Raw genomic sequence first — 19,377 nt, forward strand, 5'->3', positions numbered from 1 at the left:
CCCCCCAAAAAAAAGTCCACCTCTTATCCAAACCAAAACAACAATCAGAGCATCTGCAGGTCATAAAGTCAAAAGTAAGAAAAAAATCATTTATCGTGCTGTAAGAAGTCTGAAACTGCTGAAAAATCCGAAAGTGAATTTTCAGGAGAGTTAAAAAAAATGTTGCTGACAGAATTTTTCTAGTCCCCAGAAACAATCAGTAAATTTTAATAAAGTTTTATTCCACTCCATTTTAAAAAAAAAAAGTCACTTTAAACAGCCATTGACACAGTTTCCCCTTCTTCCCCTCTAATCCTCTGCGCTGTCTTTGTGTTTTTAATAGCTACAATGTATCAAATGTAAAACACCCCACAGTATTTGTGCACAGTTTTATACATACTTCACTTAAATTCACTGACGTAGTTAATATCTTTGAAATTCTGCTGTATTTAATTAGAGCTAGGCTTCGCATAGCCTTTATGATTGAGAGCAGGAGACTCATATTCATTCATGTACTGCCCTACTGCACAATTTCTCTCAAATTTAGATAAACGAAGCATAAAGGAAAAGGTCTCAGAAGGTAATAAATAGATTCTCATACCTGCAGATGTTGTGTTTGCAGCAGTTTGCTTAGAAAATATGAATTTGTGATGCAAAAATGAGTTTTCCTGAGAAACTGCAGTTTAATTAAATACTTCTTTTTGTGAATGCCCCTCTGATGAAATATATATCTTATTTGTTTTATCTAAAATTTAAAGAGTTGATCCCCACCAGAATTCTTACTGTGCATGTTCTGAATTAAGTTGCCTGCAATAAAAGACGACAGACAATTTTCTAAGAGCGTGCATACACTTGCGGCAGTGTGACTGTCCCTATTCCAGCTGCATGGACACTAGTTGATTACTCAGACTCCCCCTGAGGCATCAGTGCAAGCAGTGTGTAATGCAGACACCACTTCCAAAGTCTTAAACTTCTGTGTTTGATTTCTGCGATTTGATCTAAAAATAATACTCATACTTTGGTTTGTTTTTTTCCTCTTTCCTTTTCTTCTTCCTCTGTTCCTTCTTCACCTCCCAGGAAAGTGTTCAATCAAGAAAAACCACTTGGGATGTCCCAGCCTTTTTTGGTTGTTTGACCAACCGTATAGCACAGGAGCAACACTTCACATAAAGCAGTATCACGTGTATGCGCTTTACAAAAACAAACAGCAGCAGCAGCAGCAGCAGCAGCAGTAATATCAGCAACAAACGCATCGACTGAATCAGCATCCGCAATATGAGAAGTGCTCCCGAGTTCCTATCATTCCACAGCTGGATTCATTTATATATGTACATATCTATTGTTGGCAACAAGATATACATGTTAAGAAAAAGCATATCACTGATGTTATTCTACTGAACAGGGTTCTACTGTATAGTGTGATTTGTGGTCTGCGGCGTTAACAGAAGGCCAGTCTACACAGTCGGAGGCAAAAGAAAATACTACTCTGTATGATTACCATTGGTAATATTGTTATGTAGAGTTAGTTTTATTATTTATATGTAAATTTAAAAACAATGGGGGTACTTAAGCTGGAAGAGAAATGGATTTCCTCTCACTGTAAATACTTTGGTTTAAAAAAAAAAAAAAAAAAGGAGGACTCTAAAACTTCACCAGTTAACATTCTCTGCTGCCACAACTTTTAAAAATTAACAAAGCGGAAGGAAGGGCTGGGAATTTTTCTATCTTGATTTTTTACGTTTTAATTTATTTGGTAATCAATTTGACGGCGGGGGACATGTGACAATTTCTTTTTTAATTTAAGAAGAAGAAGAAGAAAGAAGAAAAAAAACAGGATTCCTGTGGTCTTCATGATGATGAACACTACTGCTATTATAGAGTTTTTAATTACATAAATGTACCTATGGAAGTGGAAAAAAACGTTTCTTTATTTATTCTCTACAATCGCTGTTTTAAAACATATGTCTTTAAAAGAAAATAAAGTACAATTTAGAAGAAATGTCACAGTGTGAGCTCTTTTTTTCCTTTTTTCCCCTGTGAGACTAATCAAATCAAGTTTGGGCGTATGATCGTGAATGGGTTATTCTGGGAGGTTTGCTGCTCTCTAAAGGCCTAAAGAAGAATTGAAAGTGAAAAATATCTGTAATCCTCCAGAGGTTTGGTGGCTCCACTGTGGACCTAACTGACTGAAAACTACTCAAAGGAAGTTTTCCATTCATTTAATTTCCTTGTAGGGCTGCTTGAATGGACCGTCACTGGTAAATGAAGCACATTTATATACATGATTAACATAATGCCCAGATTTAATGCACATAATTTTGTCGGGCCACTTTTGGCAGCGTGATTTCTGATGACTGTGCATGCATAAATATTCAGCTCAGTTATGAAGACAAGGGAGGAGGCTGAGGTGTGTGTTTAACCACAGCTGGGGTATGCACCGAGTCTGTCTGGCACAGCCTTTTGGGTTTGGTCTGATCAGTCTAAACATGCCTTAGCCCTCTGGCATGCTTCGATTTATGAGGAGGTATTAATGCCACAAAGACGAGAAGTAGAAAAAAGCTGGAGAAAAGTTTAACGTTGAGGGGGGAAATGGCTAATGTCTGAGTAGAAAGACGGCACATAAGTATGTAGAGGTAAGTGCACATTTGTTTGGGGTGTGTAGCTTTCCGGTTGTGAGTTCTGAGGACAGAAAACTCTTTATCTACTAGAGATCTTTACAGAAGCACTCAGCTGGTGCTATCGCCTGTCTGAACATGACCTAAAGGCAGCAAATAATGAACTTGTCTGCTAAGAAGCTTGTGAAAAACACCTAATGTAAAAATTAATCTTACTTCCTTTTAAACATTATATTAATGTAGCGTACATAAAAAAATTATGTAACCAGGTATCACCAGCAGAGTGAGCTGAAGCACCACTGTTAATGGAAACTAGCCAGTTCAGAATCAGCAGTATTAGTTTTGTAGAGATTAAAAAAACAAAACAAATTTCTTTCATTTTTGCAGCTGCGACAAACTAAAATTAAGCACTTCCACCTGAACTGAAGTCTGCTGCAGCACTGGTCGCAACTAAAACACTGCTAAGCAGAGCGTGCTGTGTGTGAAACTGGGAAGCTATCGATTCGAGGGAATCCTCAGGTCACATTAAAGTGATACGTGTTATTATGATCTAATAATATAAAGTAGTGGGTTGGAACCCCTTTTTGTCTTCAGCGCTTCTCTTCACAGCACAGATTCAACAAGGTGCTGGAAACATTTCTCAAAGATTTTAAGGACATCACACAGTTGCTGTAGATTTTTCAGTTGCATATCCGTGATGAGACTCATGGACACGGTGCTCCATTACACTGACCTATGGTGACTTTGGAGGACATTCGAGTACAGGCGTGCTCAAGAAACCAGTTTGAGATTATTTGAGCTTTGTGAGAGGGTGTGTTTAATTCTGGAGACAGCCATCAGAGGATGGGTACACTGTGCTCATAAAGGTATGGACATGGTTGGCTGTGACATTGGCACCATGCTCAGTTGATACTAAGAGGCCCAAAGTGTGCCACGATAATATCTGCAAAATTACACCACCACCATCACTGATACAAGGCAGGATAGGTCCATGCTTTCCTGTTATTTACACCAAATTATGATGCCACGATCTGAATGTGGAAGCAGAAATTAAGTCTTATCCGACCAGGCAACGTCTTCCAATGTTATAGTATCCAATTTTTGTGAGGCTTCAGTGTCCTGGTCTTCTGCTGCTGTAGTCCATCTGCTTCAAGGTTCAGCGTGTTGTGCATTCAGAGAAGTAGTTCTGCATGCCTTGGCGTTACTGTTGCCTCATTCTCCTCTGACCACTGAAATCAAAAAGGTGTTTTTACCTGGAGAACTGGCACTCAATGAAAATTTTCTCCTTTTCAGGCTATTCTCTGTAAAGTAGAGATGGTTGTGTGAAAACATTTCCACCAGCTCACCAGCTCCTGAAACATTCATACCAGCCTAGTATGCACAAACAACCATCCCACATTCAAAATCACATAAATCCCCTATTCTCTCTTATTCTGATGCTCAGTTTGAACTTCAACACGCCATCTCGAGTAAAATTAAAAAGGTGCACCAAAAAATGTAGCTGGTGAGTGTATATACAGGTGCTAAAACTATGAGTATGATTGTTTCACCACCTGAAATACAAAACAACATACAGGCTCTTGCATAGCTACCTTTTACCTGATTTCTACAGCAATTTTCTTTTATTTCATGTGTATCCCTATTAAAAATATAGATAGATGCATTTCTGAAAACAAGTAATTCGTATTTAGAAAACATTAAAGCTGAATGCCTGTGTCTAAATGACTCTACTACTAAAAAGAGGCGCGTTTCCGCCTCGTGTGGCACTAAACACTCCTCATAGATGTAGACTAGGCTAACGTCACTTTAAATAGCCTTCCCCCGTCTCATCCTCTTTTTACTTGATATCTACCATATCCAACCAATTACACAACCCGGCAGTTCAGCGGAAACAGCTTTAGACTACTTTGATGAAACGGGGAGGGGGGAAAAAAAACACAAAAGTTATTGACATCCTCTTTGGATCCAGCTAAAATCACGACCTCAGGAGAGAGTTTAGGAAGAAAAGTGCGACACGGGCTTTTGTGTTTTTTCTTGACTGAGAATGTGGCGAACTTGTGGTTGGAGGAAAGAGTAGATTACAGCTCACTGAGCGGTCAAGTTGGAGCGACTTTAATGGCGAGAACTAGCTGAAATCTCGTCAGCTGCTACAGGAACAGAGGGCGAGCAGAAGCAGAAGCAGCAGCGGCAGCATCAGAGCCGCCGCCATACATTTTAGGACTACCTGCTTACTACAAACAGCGGAGAGAGGTGAGTACGGCACCGTTACACGATGCGGTTAAGACCGTACAAAGCTCCCTCAAAACTTTAATTCCTTTACACTTAATCTCGGACGCACACACTGTTTTTCATTTCTGCTATTTTTAGACAGAAACAGGAGAGTCGCCCTCCCTGGAGCATTTACGTGAAGTTTCAGCCGGGCGGGGGAAGATACCCATGAAACTTAGCTGACACACGCCGTCTCCGGTTCACCAGTTAGGGGGACGTTCAAGTAGCTCTCACACTTTAAGCTAGCAGGCCTTTACTTGTCCCGAATGTCGGTTGTGTTTGTTTTGTGGGAACACCGCGATTAAAAAAAAAGAAGGTCATGAAAGTGTGCAAACCGCAAACAGCCGCCGTTAGGAAGTTGTTTGCTAAAGATAAACGGCCATTTATATCTCTGAGCGTGCAATTTAAGTGTCCGCAAAAGAAAAGTTTTCTAACGTAAACACTCAGGGGAGGTTAGCCTGGTTTATCTTACTCTTTTGTAGAACTCTCATCAGGCTGAGTATTATAAGTGGCACTCTCCGATAAGAGAGTTAAGAGTAGTTGTTCGGGAAACTTATTCAAGGCTCCATCTCAGTGAGTCAGACAGGCTGTTCCGCTATGTCCGGGAGACTCCCCGCTTGCACCACGCTTAATCTCATGCAGCCACTCCCTGCACACGCTTACGCAAACAGCGTAGATGGTGTCACACACTAACTGGAAAACTTTACAGAGGACGTATGAACCTCACTTTTTAGCTCCAGCTTTCAATTCTTGTGTGCTACTAGGGTAGCTTTGCAGGCCTGATTCAAATTCAAAATAATCTTTATTCATCTTATACTAGGCTTTGGTGCAGCTCTCTCTATTCATAATCTGAAACCAATTTGTAAAGCTAGCTTTCCTCTGATTGGCTTGTCTTTGGTAAACAAAGTTTGGGAAGCTGGTGGGTAGAGCCACTTCTGTAAAGTAAGGTGACACAGACTCTTTGACCTAACAGTATGTCAACCACAGATGCTATAAAAGATGGATGCAGCTTCCAGGTCAGAAAAATAAAAGCCGGTGCACAAGAGCCTTAGACCTGCATACTTTTAGTTGGCCACCAATGGATTATACATGTTGAGAGTATTAAAAAAAGTCACTGTGAAAAATCCTTAGACCTTCATTCTACCAGAAGCTCACTGATAGCAACTGTGTAGGATGAAATGAATGATTCCCCAGTCACACAGGGGACTGGCAACAACCTGTCGTAAGTGGGTGGAAAATATTAATATGATCGAGCCAGTAGTCAAACAAGCCTATAGACTGGTCAGTGACCCACTGGCAGCCACCTGTTGCTAAGGAAAAAATATATATTCCCAACTTGTTGGCAAAAAACATCTTGTAATTGGATTCATTGGTTGATTGCTGTGATCGTTCTTTGAATGCAAGTGATGGACTTGTCTACAATTTCCAGCTATCCTCTGAGCAGTAGTGAAAAGGTGTGACACAAACTGGAAATGGAGACTCTTTTCCTTCAAAGTAAAAGCTGCCAACATATTGGCTTGGCGAGCGCCAAGGCACAACTTTTACTTTGTAGTCAGGGCTCCTTGATTTTCATTTGTGTTGCACTTTTCCAAGTTGTACTACTAGTAGTTGGTGAGGATTTGCGGACAAACATCAGAAATCACAGGCAACCTGGCAAATCTGCTAGCAACCAAAGCAATCGCAAGGAGTTTTTAGTGCAGCACCTTCTTTGCAAACGATTTCAACCAGCAACAACCAGCAACTTTTGGGAACCACTTCAAGGCAGTGGCCAGTTTTGGGTAATAGAAATTTTTGCTTAGCAACAGGTGGTTGTGTCTAATATATTGGACAACGTTTGAGCAGTGATGCATGATATCATGCAAGAAACCTAGAAGTCTGCGGTAAAACACTTTAGCATATTAGGTCCGCCTTAAAATGAGTTGGTTGTACAGGAATTGATTCAGCAAGATCTGTACAGTATTTATTTTAGGTGATTCTTAATTTAAGGTCAACCATTTCTTAACTCACAAAATAAAAACGATTAAAGTGGCACCAGTTACATTTACAGTTGTCTAACTCTTAAATTCAAAGTATTGAACAGTTATGGTAAATGGCCTGTATTTATATAGCGCTTTTTCTAGTCCCTAAGGACCCCAAAGCGCTTTACATATCCAGTCATCCACCCATTCACACACACATTCACACACTGGTGATGACAAGCTACATTGTAGCCACAGCCACCCTGGGGCGCACTGACAGAGGCGAGGCTGCCGGACACTGGCGCCACCGGGCCCTCTGACCACCACCAGTAGGCAACGGGTGAAGTGTCTTGCCCAAGGACACAACGACCGAGACTGTCCAAGCCGGGGCTCGAACCGGCAACCTTCCGATTACAAGGCGAACTCCCAACTCTTGAGCCGCGATCGCCCTTATAACAGTTGCAGTTATTAAGAGAGTAGGAAAATATATCCTTTATCTATCATATATCATGTAAGTTCTACTGGTGTTCGTCCGCCAACTATTGATCTCCAGTCAGGAAGACTTTGAGGAAACGTTACACCATCAGAGCAGATACTGCTGCTGTAAAAAAGGCAGGTGCTGCTGTCACTTACCTATAAACTCTTAGGCCTCTGGAATTTTATTGCATGTTATCGCTGCATTTTTTTACTTGCTATTAAATGTTGCTGGTTTAGTTTGGACCAACTACAGGTACAAATGTGTACCTCAAAGCCTGAGCGGGTCGGTTTCCAGTTCCCCGTGTTAGACAGCAAGTCCTTCTGCATGTTCACCCAAATTCCATAAATCACTCAGGACTGAATAAACCTGCACTCATTAACATATCTATAATGTTTTATAGAGAACCCATTCTCCTTTTGTAAAGTTCAAAAGACTTAACCTGATCTGCAGTCAGCTAAGCAACATTGTGGACACTTTCAGAAAAGGGTTTCTCACTGAGGCATGAGAGTTGACAAACAACAGGAAACAGGTTGACTCAAATCAACCTGAGTAACTCTAACAAACAAGATAGTTGATATTTGACTGCGGCTGTTTCCAGATGAGTCGCTGTATCTCTGAAACAGCCGTCCCACTGAAGCCAAATTAAGGCTGACCGAGCAGATTCGAAGCAGGTTAAAGTCCACACACACATAAAGCTGGATTTTCCTCTTCAATTTTTAGCAACAGAAAGTTGCTCACACTGTCACAAAACACTGTCTGCAGTAACAAAGGTGAAGCAGTAAAGCAATGTTCCGACTCAAATGGCCCGAATCCATAGGTGACTAAACCTCCTTTGAGGTTTTGCCTGTAACTACGCTGAGATCATGCAGTTTGTTTGACTGCAGATTATGTTGCTGTTTGCACACTCTAATAACAAAGCAGTCATACTGCTCTTTAGGTTTCTGACTCTGCTCCTTGTTTTTGGTCCAAAAATTAAAATCAAAAGTTCGAAATTTAAGACATCTCAATCCAGATTTCACTCGAAACCTGGTTCATGACAGCACTGGTTTCCCTGGTCACATCATTGTCTTTGGAAGAAGATTAGAAGATTCTTTAATGCCTTTATGCAGTTACATAAAAAAATTCTGTACGGTAGTTCTTTGGCTAAAAACACAACAAAATACTGCTTCATAAACATCCTAACATGTTATGACCTACAAACGCCACCATTACTTTGTGCGTTAGGTGCATGCTGGGTCAGTGATGTAATCTGGTTGTGCTCCAAAGTGTGGTCCCCACAGGTTTCCTGTGGATAAGAAGAGGAGAAAAGACCAGGACAGTAGATGAAAACAACCTCCAAAAGATCAGTGCCTTTGGTACATTCAGCTGACTATAAATCGGAGTACAACATAACCAGTGGCTGGATGGCAAAGGAGCTGTAAAAAAATTAGTAAAATAAAAATACAAGGGGCAAGGAAAGTCTAGTGTGTGCGTGCGTGCATGTGCGACTGCAAACTACTCCTAGGCCATCTGAATAAGCAAACGCAGGCTCTTACATATATATCATATATTGCAATGTCATCATGGTGCCTGTAATCACTTAGCAACAGGCTAAAATGACCCTTTTTAGCATTTATGTCCCTTTAGTGCAGAAGAAGAGCATTCTGCTGTTGTATTTTCAAAACGGCATAATCTAAATTAAAGCCACAAAAGTTTAATTATATATGGTTTATTAATATGTCATCACCTTGCCTGGCAATGATCTAACATCAAGCTAAAATGATCCATTTTTAGCATATAAGCAACATCTGCCATCCCCTCCCCCCTTTCTTTTTCTTTTACCATTGCTATCATTGTGATTGAGTATATCAGTTTTCCAACAGCACAAAGAGACAAAACAATACTGTAGCAAGGGCATGAACAAGTCTAAGGAATACGAAAGACGGGAAAGACTCCTTTCCTGTAACGTAGTAAACTTTGCACTACCTTTGCAGGACAGGTTGCTGTGAAATAGAACGAACAGTCATGACCCTGATCACAGGGGAATGTGAGAAACTGCAGCCATCCCTTTTAAAATAGGAGTGTTCAATGTGACCCTCCTATATTATTATTAATTTTATTATTATTATTATTAATTTGATGTCTCAGGCATTGAAAAGCAACATTTAGAATTCATGCAATGCATATCCTTTTATACATTTCCTCATCAGATTGTCTTAGAGGCTAACCCCATAGTTAGAAAGTTGTATAAAATAAAGTTGCCCTGACTTCTGTAATTGCTTTGTTTAACATGTGTATGATGAAATCCACCGTAATCATTGTGTTAACTGAGCTTGTCAGAGCAGTTGTGTAGTTCTCTTTTCTCTAGAAGTTACAGTGGAAATGAATAAACACCACAAATGGTGAATATCATGTTGTCTCGCTTAAGAGATTATTAGTACACGCTGTTGTGCAATTTCCTGTCTGCCATTCAGATAAACAGTATGTCATTAATCAGTGAGTACTTACTTAATTAAACACATAATGGCAGCTGAGCTTGGGCGCCGCAGCATTTTGCGTTAATCTGCGGATAAGACTTTGCTGTCAGACATCCAGCATGGCAACTGCTGGAGATGGTACCTGTTTTTCTTTTTGTTTTTTCATGCTGACCCAGACAGTTTATGTATTTGTTTTTTAAATATTGTTGTGTGTGCTGGAAAACACACACAACAATACTGCCTTCAGTACTCCCATTTATCTAGAGCAGGAAGTGTAAGAGATGGTGTGTGTTGGAGACGCTTGGTTAGATTAATAACTTCCAATCAATACTAATTACTCTCAGCTTTCAGTTTGCAGAGCTTCCTCTCAGGATACGGTCACGGCTGAGTTAGTTGCTGGGTTTATCTGATAGAAAATCTAGAAGGAGATCACCAAGCAGACAAAATATTCTTTTTAATACTTGTCTTAATTTCCTTCCATAACATGCAGACTCCTCTCTCTGTGTTTTGTCTATAGGATGCTGTCTCGGCTGAGTGAACTGATATGGGCGGACTGGATTTGGTTTCCCGAAGGCCACGGCTGGGCTGACTTGACGGATCACGATGGCAAAGTGTTCCCTAAACCTCAGGACCTCTGGGCTACTATACCCATCGCTTTCTGCTTCCTCATCATCAGGCAGATATTTGAGCAGTGAGTTTTCTCTAACACTTGTGTCCCACGCTGTTATTTGCCTATTAATCTACACCTGTCTGCCTGGTTTGCATGTTTCTTTCTGACAAATATGAAATGATGTGTAAGCCTCATTTTCTACCTAAGTGTACCCCTTCTCCTCCTCTTCCCCTAGGACTGTCGCGATTCCTCTGGCCTCTCTTCTGGGAGTGAGTGACAAGCAGCGTGTTCGTGCTCCTCCAAATCCAGTCCTGGAGTCCTATTTCTGCAGCACATCAAAGCATCCCAAACAGGTACCTGTGTTTGCATACGTCACAGGTGTTTAATTCGTACTCTATGCAAGATTTTAGTGTTTAAGGTTTAAATAGAAGAGACCACGATAGATTTATTTAAATCTAATGTGGTTGGCCCAAGCAGTGTCATCGAGCCGGTACAGAAGTATCAGATGGCTGCTGAAATTGCTATAAACTCCCATGTTAAAATGCCCAAAGTCACCTATGAAATTAACATATTTAAAGACTTCTAGTAAAAGAAATGTATTATACACTTTATGAGACATGTGACTGACATCATTGCAACTATAAATACAGCGCTGACTCTCTTCTTTGTTCTGCTTGTCATGTCAGAGCTCCATTGAGAGTTTAAGCAAACAGACAGGGTGTTCAGTGCGACAGGTCCAGAGGTGGTTCAGGCGCCGGAGGAACCAGGACCGACCCAGCAAGCTCAAAAAATTTAGGGAAGCAAGGTAAAATAACAATTTCATATCCTTCTACCAAATCTGACACTTCAGCTTCAAAGTATCATGTTATAATAATAATTTGCTTTGGTGAGAATACAGGTCCCCATGACAGTAAAGCCACGTGAAGGAGGCTTTTAATAGCATTTATTTTAATGCATTTTTCTTTTTTATGCATCGTTAAAAGACCATAAAGCAGCTCTATCTGCTGTCACTATGGTTGATACTTCTATTTAACGTGGCAAAAGTTTCATATAATGACGTCAGCACATGTATATAATGACGTCAGAGAAAGGATATTCTTAGTATAGTCATCTGAGACACACGGCTGTGGCTGTGAGCAGTCCCACCCACGTGCTGTTCAAATCTTCTGTTTGTGAGAGTCAGCCAATCAGAAGAAAGCGGCCTTAAAGGACGAGGAACTTGTTTTACACAGAGGATGAATGCTGGACTGCACAATAGCCTAGTAAAAGATAACTAAGCATTATTCTGAACTGTCAGTCGTGCAATGCTGGTATAGTAGAGTCTAAGAATAAAAACATGGAGCTGAAAGATGGCATGCTGCATGCATGCTGAAACATCCAACATGTTGCACATCTAGAAATGGCCCAGTCAACTGTCTTAAAATGGACTTGTGTCAGACAGTAAGGAGTGGCTCATTGGATGTAACCTTGCAAAGCTTTTTGTATGAGCTGCCACTACGACAACAATAAAAAATGTTTTGTTTATATTATCCATCACTTATCCATTGTACACAGATGACTGTTTTATCATGAGTACCTTGGATTTTAACCCAGACACACCCACAAAAAAGGGAGCAGGACATTTTTTAAATGCTGTTGCAAAACCGCCCATATTGCAGAGAGGATACTGACTGCAAGCAGAAAAATGATAGATGCCAGATTTTAAAAAAAACACTGAATGTAAACCAGGTGTTTCCAGGCAGTAGTGGAATGGGGTTTTCTAGTTTATATGTAAACTATATGTAAAAAATAAAATGGGATCACTTCAGAAGCAACATTAGCACAGTAGGAACATGTCTTGGTGTTTTTTGCATGTGTCATGCCAGTGTTACGATATTGTATGATGAAGTCACGCTTTACCAGAACTACATTTCTGAGATTGTTGTGCGCTCTCTTCCAGTTGGAGATTTACCTTTTACCTTCTTGCTTTCTTTGCTGGCCTGGCAGTCCTAATTGATGTGAGTATACTGTCAGAAATGTTTGCACAAAGCAAAGTTTCTCTGCAAACAACGACTATGCAAAGGTTAATAGAAGTAAATGCATTTCTGCAAGTTGAAGATTGTTTCCTACAGTGCGTCTCCTGAGATTCAGCCACAGAACTGACCAGCTAATTAAAGTTATTTGTGTTCAGCTGGAGCTGTTTTTTGTACAGAGACAGAAAAAAAAAAAAAGGAGAGTAAACATGTAAAGCGAGTAAAATCATAGAAGCTCATGGTAAGGTTTGAATTGTAACTTGATTCCAGCTGTCAGTCATCGTCGTCCTCTTCACTTTGGCTTTTACGGGCAAATAATAGGGGGATTCCAGAAACACTCTGGTGACTGTATTTGTGTGGGTAACGCAAGGTGAAACTTCACTTCAAGTTTGGATATGTAACATCTGCGTCATGACTAGAAACACCTTTGTGCTGAGTGAAAACATTTGTTCTGTTCTTTGGTGAAATAGAAAGTCTCTTTGCTACACAGAAAGACAGAAACTGAACTGTGTCTGCACGCTGTGGGATGCTGTGCTTGTAATGCTTGTCATTTGTGTATTAGAGTGCTCGAGCTGTTGTGTTGAACACTTAAACCATCACTAATACGCTGATTGTGTCTCTCCTCTCAGAAACCATGGTTCTACGATGTGAAGCTGATATGGGAGAACTTCCCAAAAATGGTATTTAAAACTGCTCTGTGGCCTTGCTTTCATTCAAATAATGACCTGAGCAATGGCTAAAATAACTCTTCTTCCTCTACTCTCCCAGCCGCTGCTGCCTTCACAGTACTGGTACTACATGATCGAACTAGGCTTCTACATCTCACTGCTTTTCAGCGTAGCGTCAGATGTCAAGCGAAAAGTAAGCGATACTGTTTTGTCTTTAAGCTCTGTTAGATGTCTAACCTATAAAACCCCTCAGCAACCCTCCATCCAGAGAATTCACCCAGTGAGTGCGTATGACACTGAGAATGTATTTTGAGGTTTGGATATTGATTTTCTCCTCAAGTCCTGACTTTATTGTATCGAGTGGTGCTTTCTGCATTCAGAACGGCGTTATCGATGGTGAATGGTTCCACTTTATCGTCTCTTTGCTAAAGTCATAGTGAGTGAACAACAAACGGAGCTGCTCCTTTGGTTGGATGCTGTTGGCTTTTTAGCGTCTCTGAGTTAATGTGTGACCAGAGCTCTGTGGAAATCTCACTGTGGAGAGACTGATTTACCATTTTGTCCAAAGGTTTGCATGTTGTAAGCAAACTGTGAGGCCTCTGTGCCACGGCCTGTGTTGTAACGCTGGTTCACAAGTTCAAGGAACTTATCTTTTAAACCGAAATGTAGGATTTTTTTTTTTTTAGGCTTATCTGGGAAGCATCAGAGCTGCAATCAGCTTCCGATTTGAAGATTTGTTTTGTAACTTTCAGTTGAGTTTTTCTTTTCTTTCTTTGTTTCTAATTCTTTTGAACGTGTATTTAGTTTCTTTTTATACCGCTGAAGTTCTACAATCCTCTGCGTGCAAGAAGTTAATGATTTGTAAAAGTTGCATCTACCAGACAAATGCGGTCGATTGGTGACCTATCTTTACAGCTTGATCAATAAGTGACTAAATCTGGTGGATTTCAGTTCTTGCATCATCCGTTTCTGTCTTTTCGCCAGGATTTCAAAGAACAGATAGTTCACCATGTGGCCACCATCGCCCTCATCAGTTTTTCTTGGTTGGTCAACTACATCCGGGCAGGGACTTTGATCATGTTGGTTCACGATGCCGCTGACTATTTAATGGAGGTATGACGACAACCTGCTAACATGGCAGAAAATGGTACAAAATGAATGTATGTAATCACACAGCAGGTATCAAGCAGCCCTCTGCCTTGATACCTACAAACACTGCAGAGTACCTCCATGCTAATCTTAAGAGCATTGACTGCCTGCCCTCTAGAGGAAAATGCATGAAGAGCTAACTCTCATCTCTCTCTATCTACCCCTCTCTACCTCTATCGGTCCATTTTTCTTTCTGTCATCTCTCTGCAGCTCTTTTCTTTCTTTACTTTTCTGTCTGTCCATCTTTTTTTTTTTTCTATTGTCTCTTTCTTTCAGTTTACCTGTCTCATCACTCCATTTTCACTATCTGTGTCTCCATATTTCAGTTTCTTTCTTTCTGTTTTTATTTATTAATTTTAAAGAGACAATGCAGTTTGACAGTTTGAATACAGAGAAACTGATGTGCTACACATAGTTTCTAGCTAATACTATTTTCCAACCCGTGTCCCTTTTTTGAGATTTTATATCCATAATGCAAAAACATTTATAGCAATGCACTACTATCATACAAAGCTATGAGAATGAATAATTGTGACTTTAAAATGAATGAATGCTTTCTCTCTTTAAAGTCTGCCAAGATGTTCAACTATGCAGGCTGGAGGAGGACCTGCAACTTCATCTTCACCATGTTTGCTGCAGTTTTCATTGTCACCCGCCTCATAATCCTCCCCTTCTGGTAAAAAATAAAAAGAGTATAAATACAAATAAATGTTTTCCATTGTTAGAAATGGTAAAGGATACAGTTACAGGATACAGTGCATCATCTGTGTAATTCCTTTGTGCCTCAGAGGTTAACCAAAAACTTTTAAAGCCATTAGAGAAATGCGCTGTTGCACGGATACCAAGCATCTTCATTATCATGATGGGAATTTTCCAGTGTTTTCTTTTGGGCACTGTGGTAAATTACGTCACTGAGCACAAATGGCTTTTGAGAGATGGCCTAACAGGTTGTTCCGGTGTCCTTCATGTTCATGTTTTGCTCCTCCTCGCTGTGAAAGGACTCCACCCCACAAGTGGAGGTGTAAGGTGTCCATACCAATATTGTCCCTGGTTCTTAGCATGCGTCCTCTCTCTGTGTCACAATAGCTGCTGTGTACACGTTCGTAACAGGCAGATTCATTCACACAAATTCCCTCTGGGGTGGGAAGCAGGGGGGAAAAAGTACTGTGATGAATAAGCATTACTTTAATGCAGCACTGTGCAGGTAAATGGGTAGTTTACTTTATTTAGTAGAATTTTCCTAAATTTGTTCAAAACTTCCTCTGACTTTATTCTGGAAATGCAACAACAGAGCCATTGTGGAGCCTCCTGGCTCCTCTCAATGGGCTGTTGAAGCTGGCTGTAGGTGGCTCTGACTGGACTCTCTGTTCTGCCTTTGTCCTCTCATTCAGGATCATACATACGACGTTTGTGTACCCGCTGACTCTCTACACCCCCTTCTTCGGCTTCTACTTCTTCAACGGGTTGATGTGTGTGCTGCAGGTCCTGCACATCTTCTGGGCGGTGCTCATCCTGCGCATGGTCGTCAAATTCCTGCCGGGCAATGTGAGAAACACCCGCTTTTGCATTTCTTGAATTTATTAAACCGGCCGTGTAACACAATCACCTCACACTACCAGTTGTAAAATTTTACCCCGTCTCATTTTTTGTTTTTTGTGGTTTTTGTTTTTGGCTCATCAGGACATCGTCGAGGACGAGAGGAGCGATAAGGAGGAAACTGAGTCAGACGATGAAGACGGCGATTGCGAGCGTAGGGAAAAGTCTAGAAACGGGCATGTGCAGAACGGCCACACTGTCCTCAACAACAACCACAGTAAGAGGGACTGATTGGACTGTGAGGTCTGCACGTCAAGTAATGACAGGCCCTGGTCTGAAAGCCAAAGAACGTGAGCGCGGCAGGTTGAAAGGGGGCAGCAGGCACCACACACACACACACACACATCCATCCTCCTTTCTTAAACCCGGGTAGTCCAGTTGAAAGCTGACTGCGCATCTTTGATTTACACTAAATGAAATGTGGGGAAGACTGCCATAGACAACCATGATGGTGCTTCACACCAGAGCAGCTGAGTGGTTTCCTCTGTCTTCTCCCCTTTTCTGTTTTTGTTTTTTGTTTCTGTGTTTCTTTGTTCTTTTTTTTTTTTTTTTGTGCTGTTTGCCAAGATTTTGCGCTGTTGACCAAGTTACACATCCAAAACCCACCTGCTTGTAGCTTCATGTTTTAATACTGGAAGTGTTTTCAGGGGAGGCCGTAGTAGTTCCTCCTTGTGGTCAGTTAACACTCTCCTGACTATTACCAACTTTATTATTTTGTTCCTCTGTTTTTGCTCTAAGTAACCAAACTGAAGTCAGTGACCTTGTGATGAGCACCATTCTGAATTGTGGAAGTGACTTTCTGTGGACCATGTCAGGCTCTAAGTCCATTTACTGAAGTCCTGAGTTTCAAACACCCCACTCTGATTCATGCAGATGATTTTTGTGTCTTAAAATCTTTTCTTTTGAGAAGCCAAACGCACACAAGATCATTTTAAGTCTTAGTTTTGTTTTTGCCTAAAATTATTTTTGATTTGTACAGTTTTTATTTTTTTGTTTCAGTCCAGTCCATGGTTTAAATTTGGGAGCAATTTGTTTGAGTGTAACCGAAAAAAGCCAATCGGTAATTGTTTAGTGAATCTTCATCAGCTGAAAGTCGGTACCATTTCCATTTAGTGTTGTTTTTCCCATCACAACATGCACTTTATGGGTTCTTCTGTAGATCGACATTGATTAATACTGGACTAAATGGGCTCGATGGCGTTTTGATTCAAGCTGATTGTCCTTTTTGTTTGGAGTATGATTTAGAATTTTTTATATTTATTCTAAATAAATTTTTTGTTTGTGTTGTAAAAAGAAGAAAAATAATGGAAATCTTCAGTAAAAGAAAAAGAATTACACCCCAGAGTATGGTTTACATTTTCTGTTTCATTGTAATGTGCAAAGGCCTTCATCATTTCAAGTAACTGTTTAAAGAAAAGAAGAAAGAAAAGTGATTTCTGTCCTTTTTTTCATCACAGACGTCCCACGATCTCTGAAAGCCCGTCGATGACTCAGCTGCCTGTGGCTCCGTCTGAAAAGCTTTGCTTCTACTCAGTTGTTTTTATTCTGCATTATGTGCTGCTGAGATGTAAAATTCATAATGACCAGAATGATAAAGATAAACATGGATAACAATTCTGTGGGTTTTTTTTCCTTTTCATTTCAAACTAAACTTAAGAGTTTTGGCATTTTTAACACTGAGGTAATAATGGAGTAGAACCTGAGGTTAAAGTAAATGATAATGGAGACGATTAACCGTTGAATGGTTTTATGAACGAATGGTTTTTCTTTCACACAAAAAACTTAAGTGTAAGAAAACTGGAATAATTAGCCTCCAGGCACAGAAGCCCCCCAGGCAGATTAGACTGGTGGATTGGTGCTTGTGTGTGTATATATATATATATTGTTTTTCTATTTTTCCTGAGCAGTGCTTTTAGTTCCTACTTGCATACGTGACAATTAATTGACCAATTGACATAGTTTTTCTTATATATTTAGTGCTCCGGGGCCGTGGTGAACTCCTCTAATTCCTTATTGTGTGTGTGTGTGTGTGTGTGTGTGTGTGTGTGTGTGTGTGTGTGTGTGTGTGTGTGTGTGTGTGTGTGTGTGTGTTTTTACAAATATGTTTGACTGAAAAAAAAACATATTTGGTAAATCAAAATTATTATTTATTTATTTTGTCATTACGTGAAACTGGCTAACTGACAGCTCCCAAAAATGTAACATTTATATATAAAAAAAGATCTCTCTAATTCAGAAAACCACATGTTACCATGTGTTGCCTAGCAACCAGAATGACCTTTTCTCTGTATTTATGCACTTATATCGCTTTTTACAGATATTAAATAAATACATAAAAAAATGTATAGTGCAGCCTGTTATTGACACAAATTATACGGCATGTACACATACTGGACATTTTTCAGCTTTTTGGGGGTCTTTTAAAAAAAGTTAAAGTAGCTGATAGTCCTAAAAGTTTTACTCAGACCTTTTTTTCCCTCTCTTCTCATTTTTGTTCTTTTCCATAAACTATTTGTATTACATGAAAACAAAGTCCCAATAACAGTCTGTCATTATTCCCATTCTCTCTCATCTGAATGTGCGGATCTGAGAATCCTTTCTTTGGAACACAAAATGATATGGTCATCATTAAGGAGCCCTGTGTAGGTGGAGTAAATGCAGTCTGGCATGAATACTGTACATCAGTCACTGGTTCTGCTGGTGTAGACCCGGAGGCACCGTGGAGCTATTACAATATCAGATGGCACAAAGTGCTGGTGACACACAGCCGCCTGGCACATTTTTCAAGATGATGAATGATGCCAAAAAAGTTCTTTTATTTTATTTTATTTTTTTTATTTTTTTTCCCCAGTTGTCCTAAAAACAACAAAAAAAAAAGTGTCTAAAAGTTTAACATTTAAGATCCTAAGACGTAACCACTTCTGGATTCTTCCTCCGCCCATCTCTCTCTTCCCTACAGTATTTTGGCTTCAGTCTAAAAGGCCTCCTTACCTAATTGCATATTGAGTGGGATCACTTTACCGCCGTGCCCTACACTACAGCCTGGACACTGTTCATGTCACTGGCAGCATCACTGTAACAATCTCCATTTTAAAGTGGCAGGGTCAATTTCCAGCCTTCTCTCGCATCCTGCTCTGCAATTTAATTGCTAATGCATCTCCTGTTTCTGCTCCTCTGGCTTTCATTTCCATGCTGCCAACCCCCCCCCCCCCCCCCCCCCCCCCCCCCCCTCCTCTGGGTACAATCTTACTCTTCTTGCTTAAATCTCTTCCTTTTGCTCTACCATCAAGTTTCCCCCTCCTTCCCTCCCTACCTTTTCAGCTCTGTGTAAAGAATAAGCTCAGTGTCACCTGAGGTGCCGGAGTTTTGCTGGTGTGAAGGCTAATCGGTGACAGTGATGAAGATCCTCCTGACAGGACAACAAAAGCAGTGGGGTGTTTGAGTCACTTGTGAACTGTGTAGACCGTTATTCAATTCCTGCTTAAGTATTAATAAGGCTTTACATGCCCTGGGGAGGTCGTGAGATGCAAGTGCATGCTTGTGCATGCATGTGTCTCTGAGTGCAAGAGCTAATTTGTGGGCTGCTCA

General features: G+C 40.4%; 2 protein-coding genes across 2 annotated transcripts in view; both read left to right on the forward strand.

The window, feature by feature from the left end:
• The window catches only part of celf3a (cugbp, Elav-like family member 3a), a 34,981-nt gene extending 33,003 nt beyond the window's left edge, over positions 1-1,978 (forward strand). Inside the window, exon 14 of the mRNA XM_005740686.1 lies at positions 1,057-1,978. The gene's annotated coding sequence lies outside the window, so the exon portion shown is untranslated. The remainder of the gene's footprint in view (positions 1-1,056) is intronic.
• Positions 1,979-4,422: 2,444 nt separating this feature from the next.
• Positions 4,423-17,403, forward strand: cers2a (ceramide synthase 2a). Its single transcript, XM_005740687.1, has 12 exons — positions 4,423-4,844; positions 10,272-10,445; positions 10,600-10,717; positions 11,051-11,169; positions 12,304-12,361; positions 13,006-13,056; positions 13,145-13,237; positions 14,029-14,157; positions 14,763-14,869; positions 15,585-15,738; positions 15,874-16,006; positions 17,247-17,403. The coding sequence occupies exons 2-12, from the start codon at positions 10,273-10,275 to the stop codon at positions 17,276-17,278; spliced, it is 1,167 nt and encodes a 388-aa protein (XP_005740744.1). The 5' UTR covers positions 4,423-4,844; position 10,272; the 3' UTR covers positions 17,279-17,403.
• The last annotated feature ends 1,974 nt before the right edge of the window (positions 17,404-19,377 follow it).

Source organism: Pundamilia nyererei, unplaced genomic scaffold (genome assembly GCF_000239375.1).
Source record: "Pundamilia nyererei isolate P.nyererei 1_Seehausen unplaced genomic scaffold, PunNye1.0 scaffold00102, whole genome shotgun sequence".
In the NCBI taxonomy this organism is placed as follows: Eukaryota; Metazoa; Chordata; class Actinopteri; order Cichliformes; family Cichlidae; genus Pundamilia; species Pundamilia nyererei.

What these genes read in the sequence shown, in the direction of transcription:
- cers2a (XM_005740687.1), top strand. Translation starts at nt 10,273, where the DNA reads ATGCTGTCTCGGCTGAGTGAACTGATATGGGCGGACTGGATTTGGTTT. An exon ending in CATCAAAGCATCCCAAACAG is followed by an intron (nt 10,718 to 11,050) that starts GTACCTGTGTTT and finishes TTGTCATGTCAG; the next exon opens with AGCTCCATTGAGAGTTTAAG. An exon ending in GGGAGAACTTCCCAAAAATG is followed by an intron (nt 13,057 to 13,144) that starts GTATTTAAAACT and finishes CTACTCTCCCAG; the next exon opens with CCGCTGCTGCCTTCACAGTA.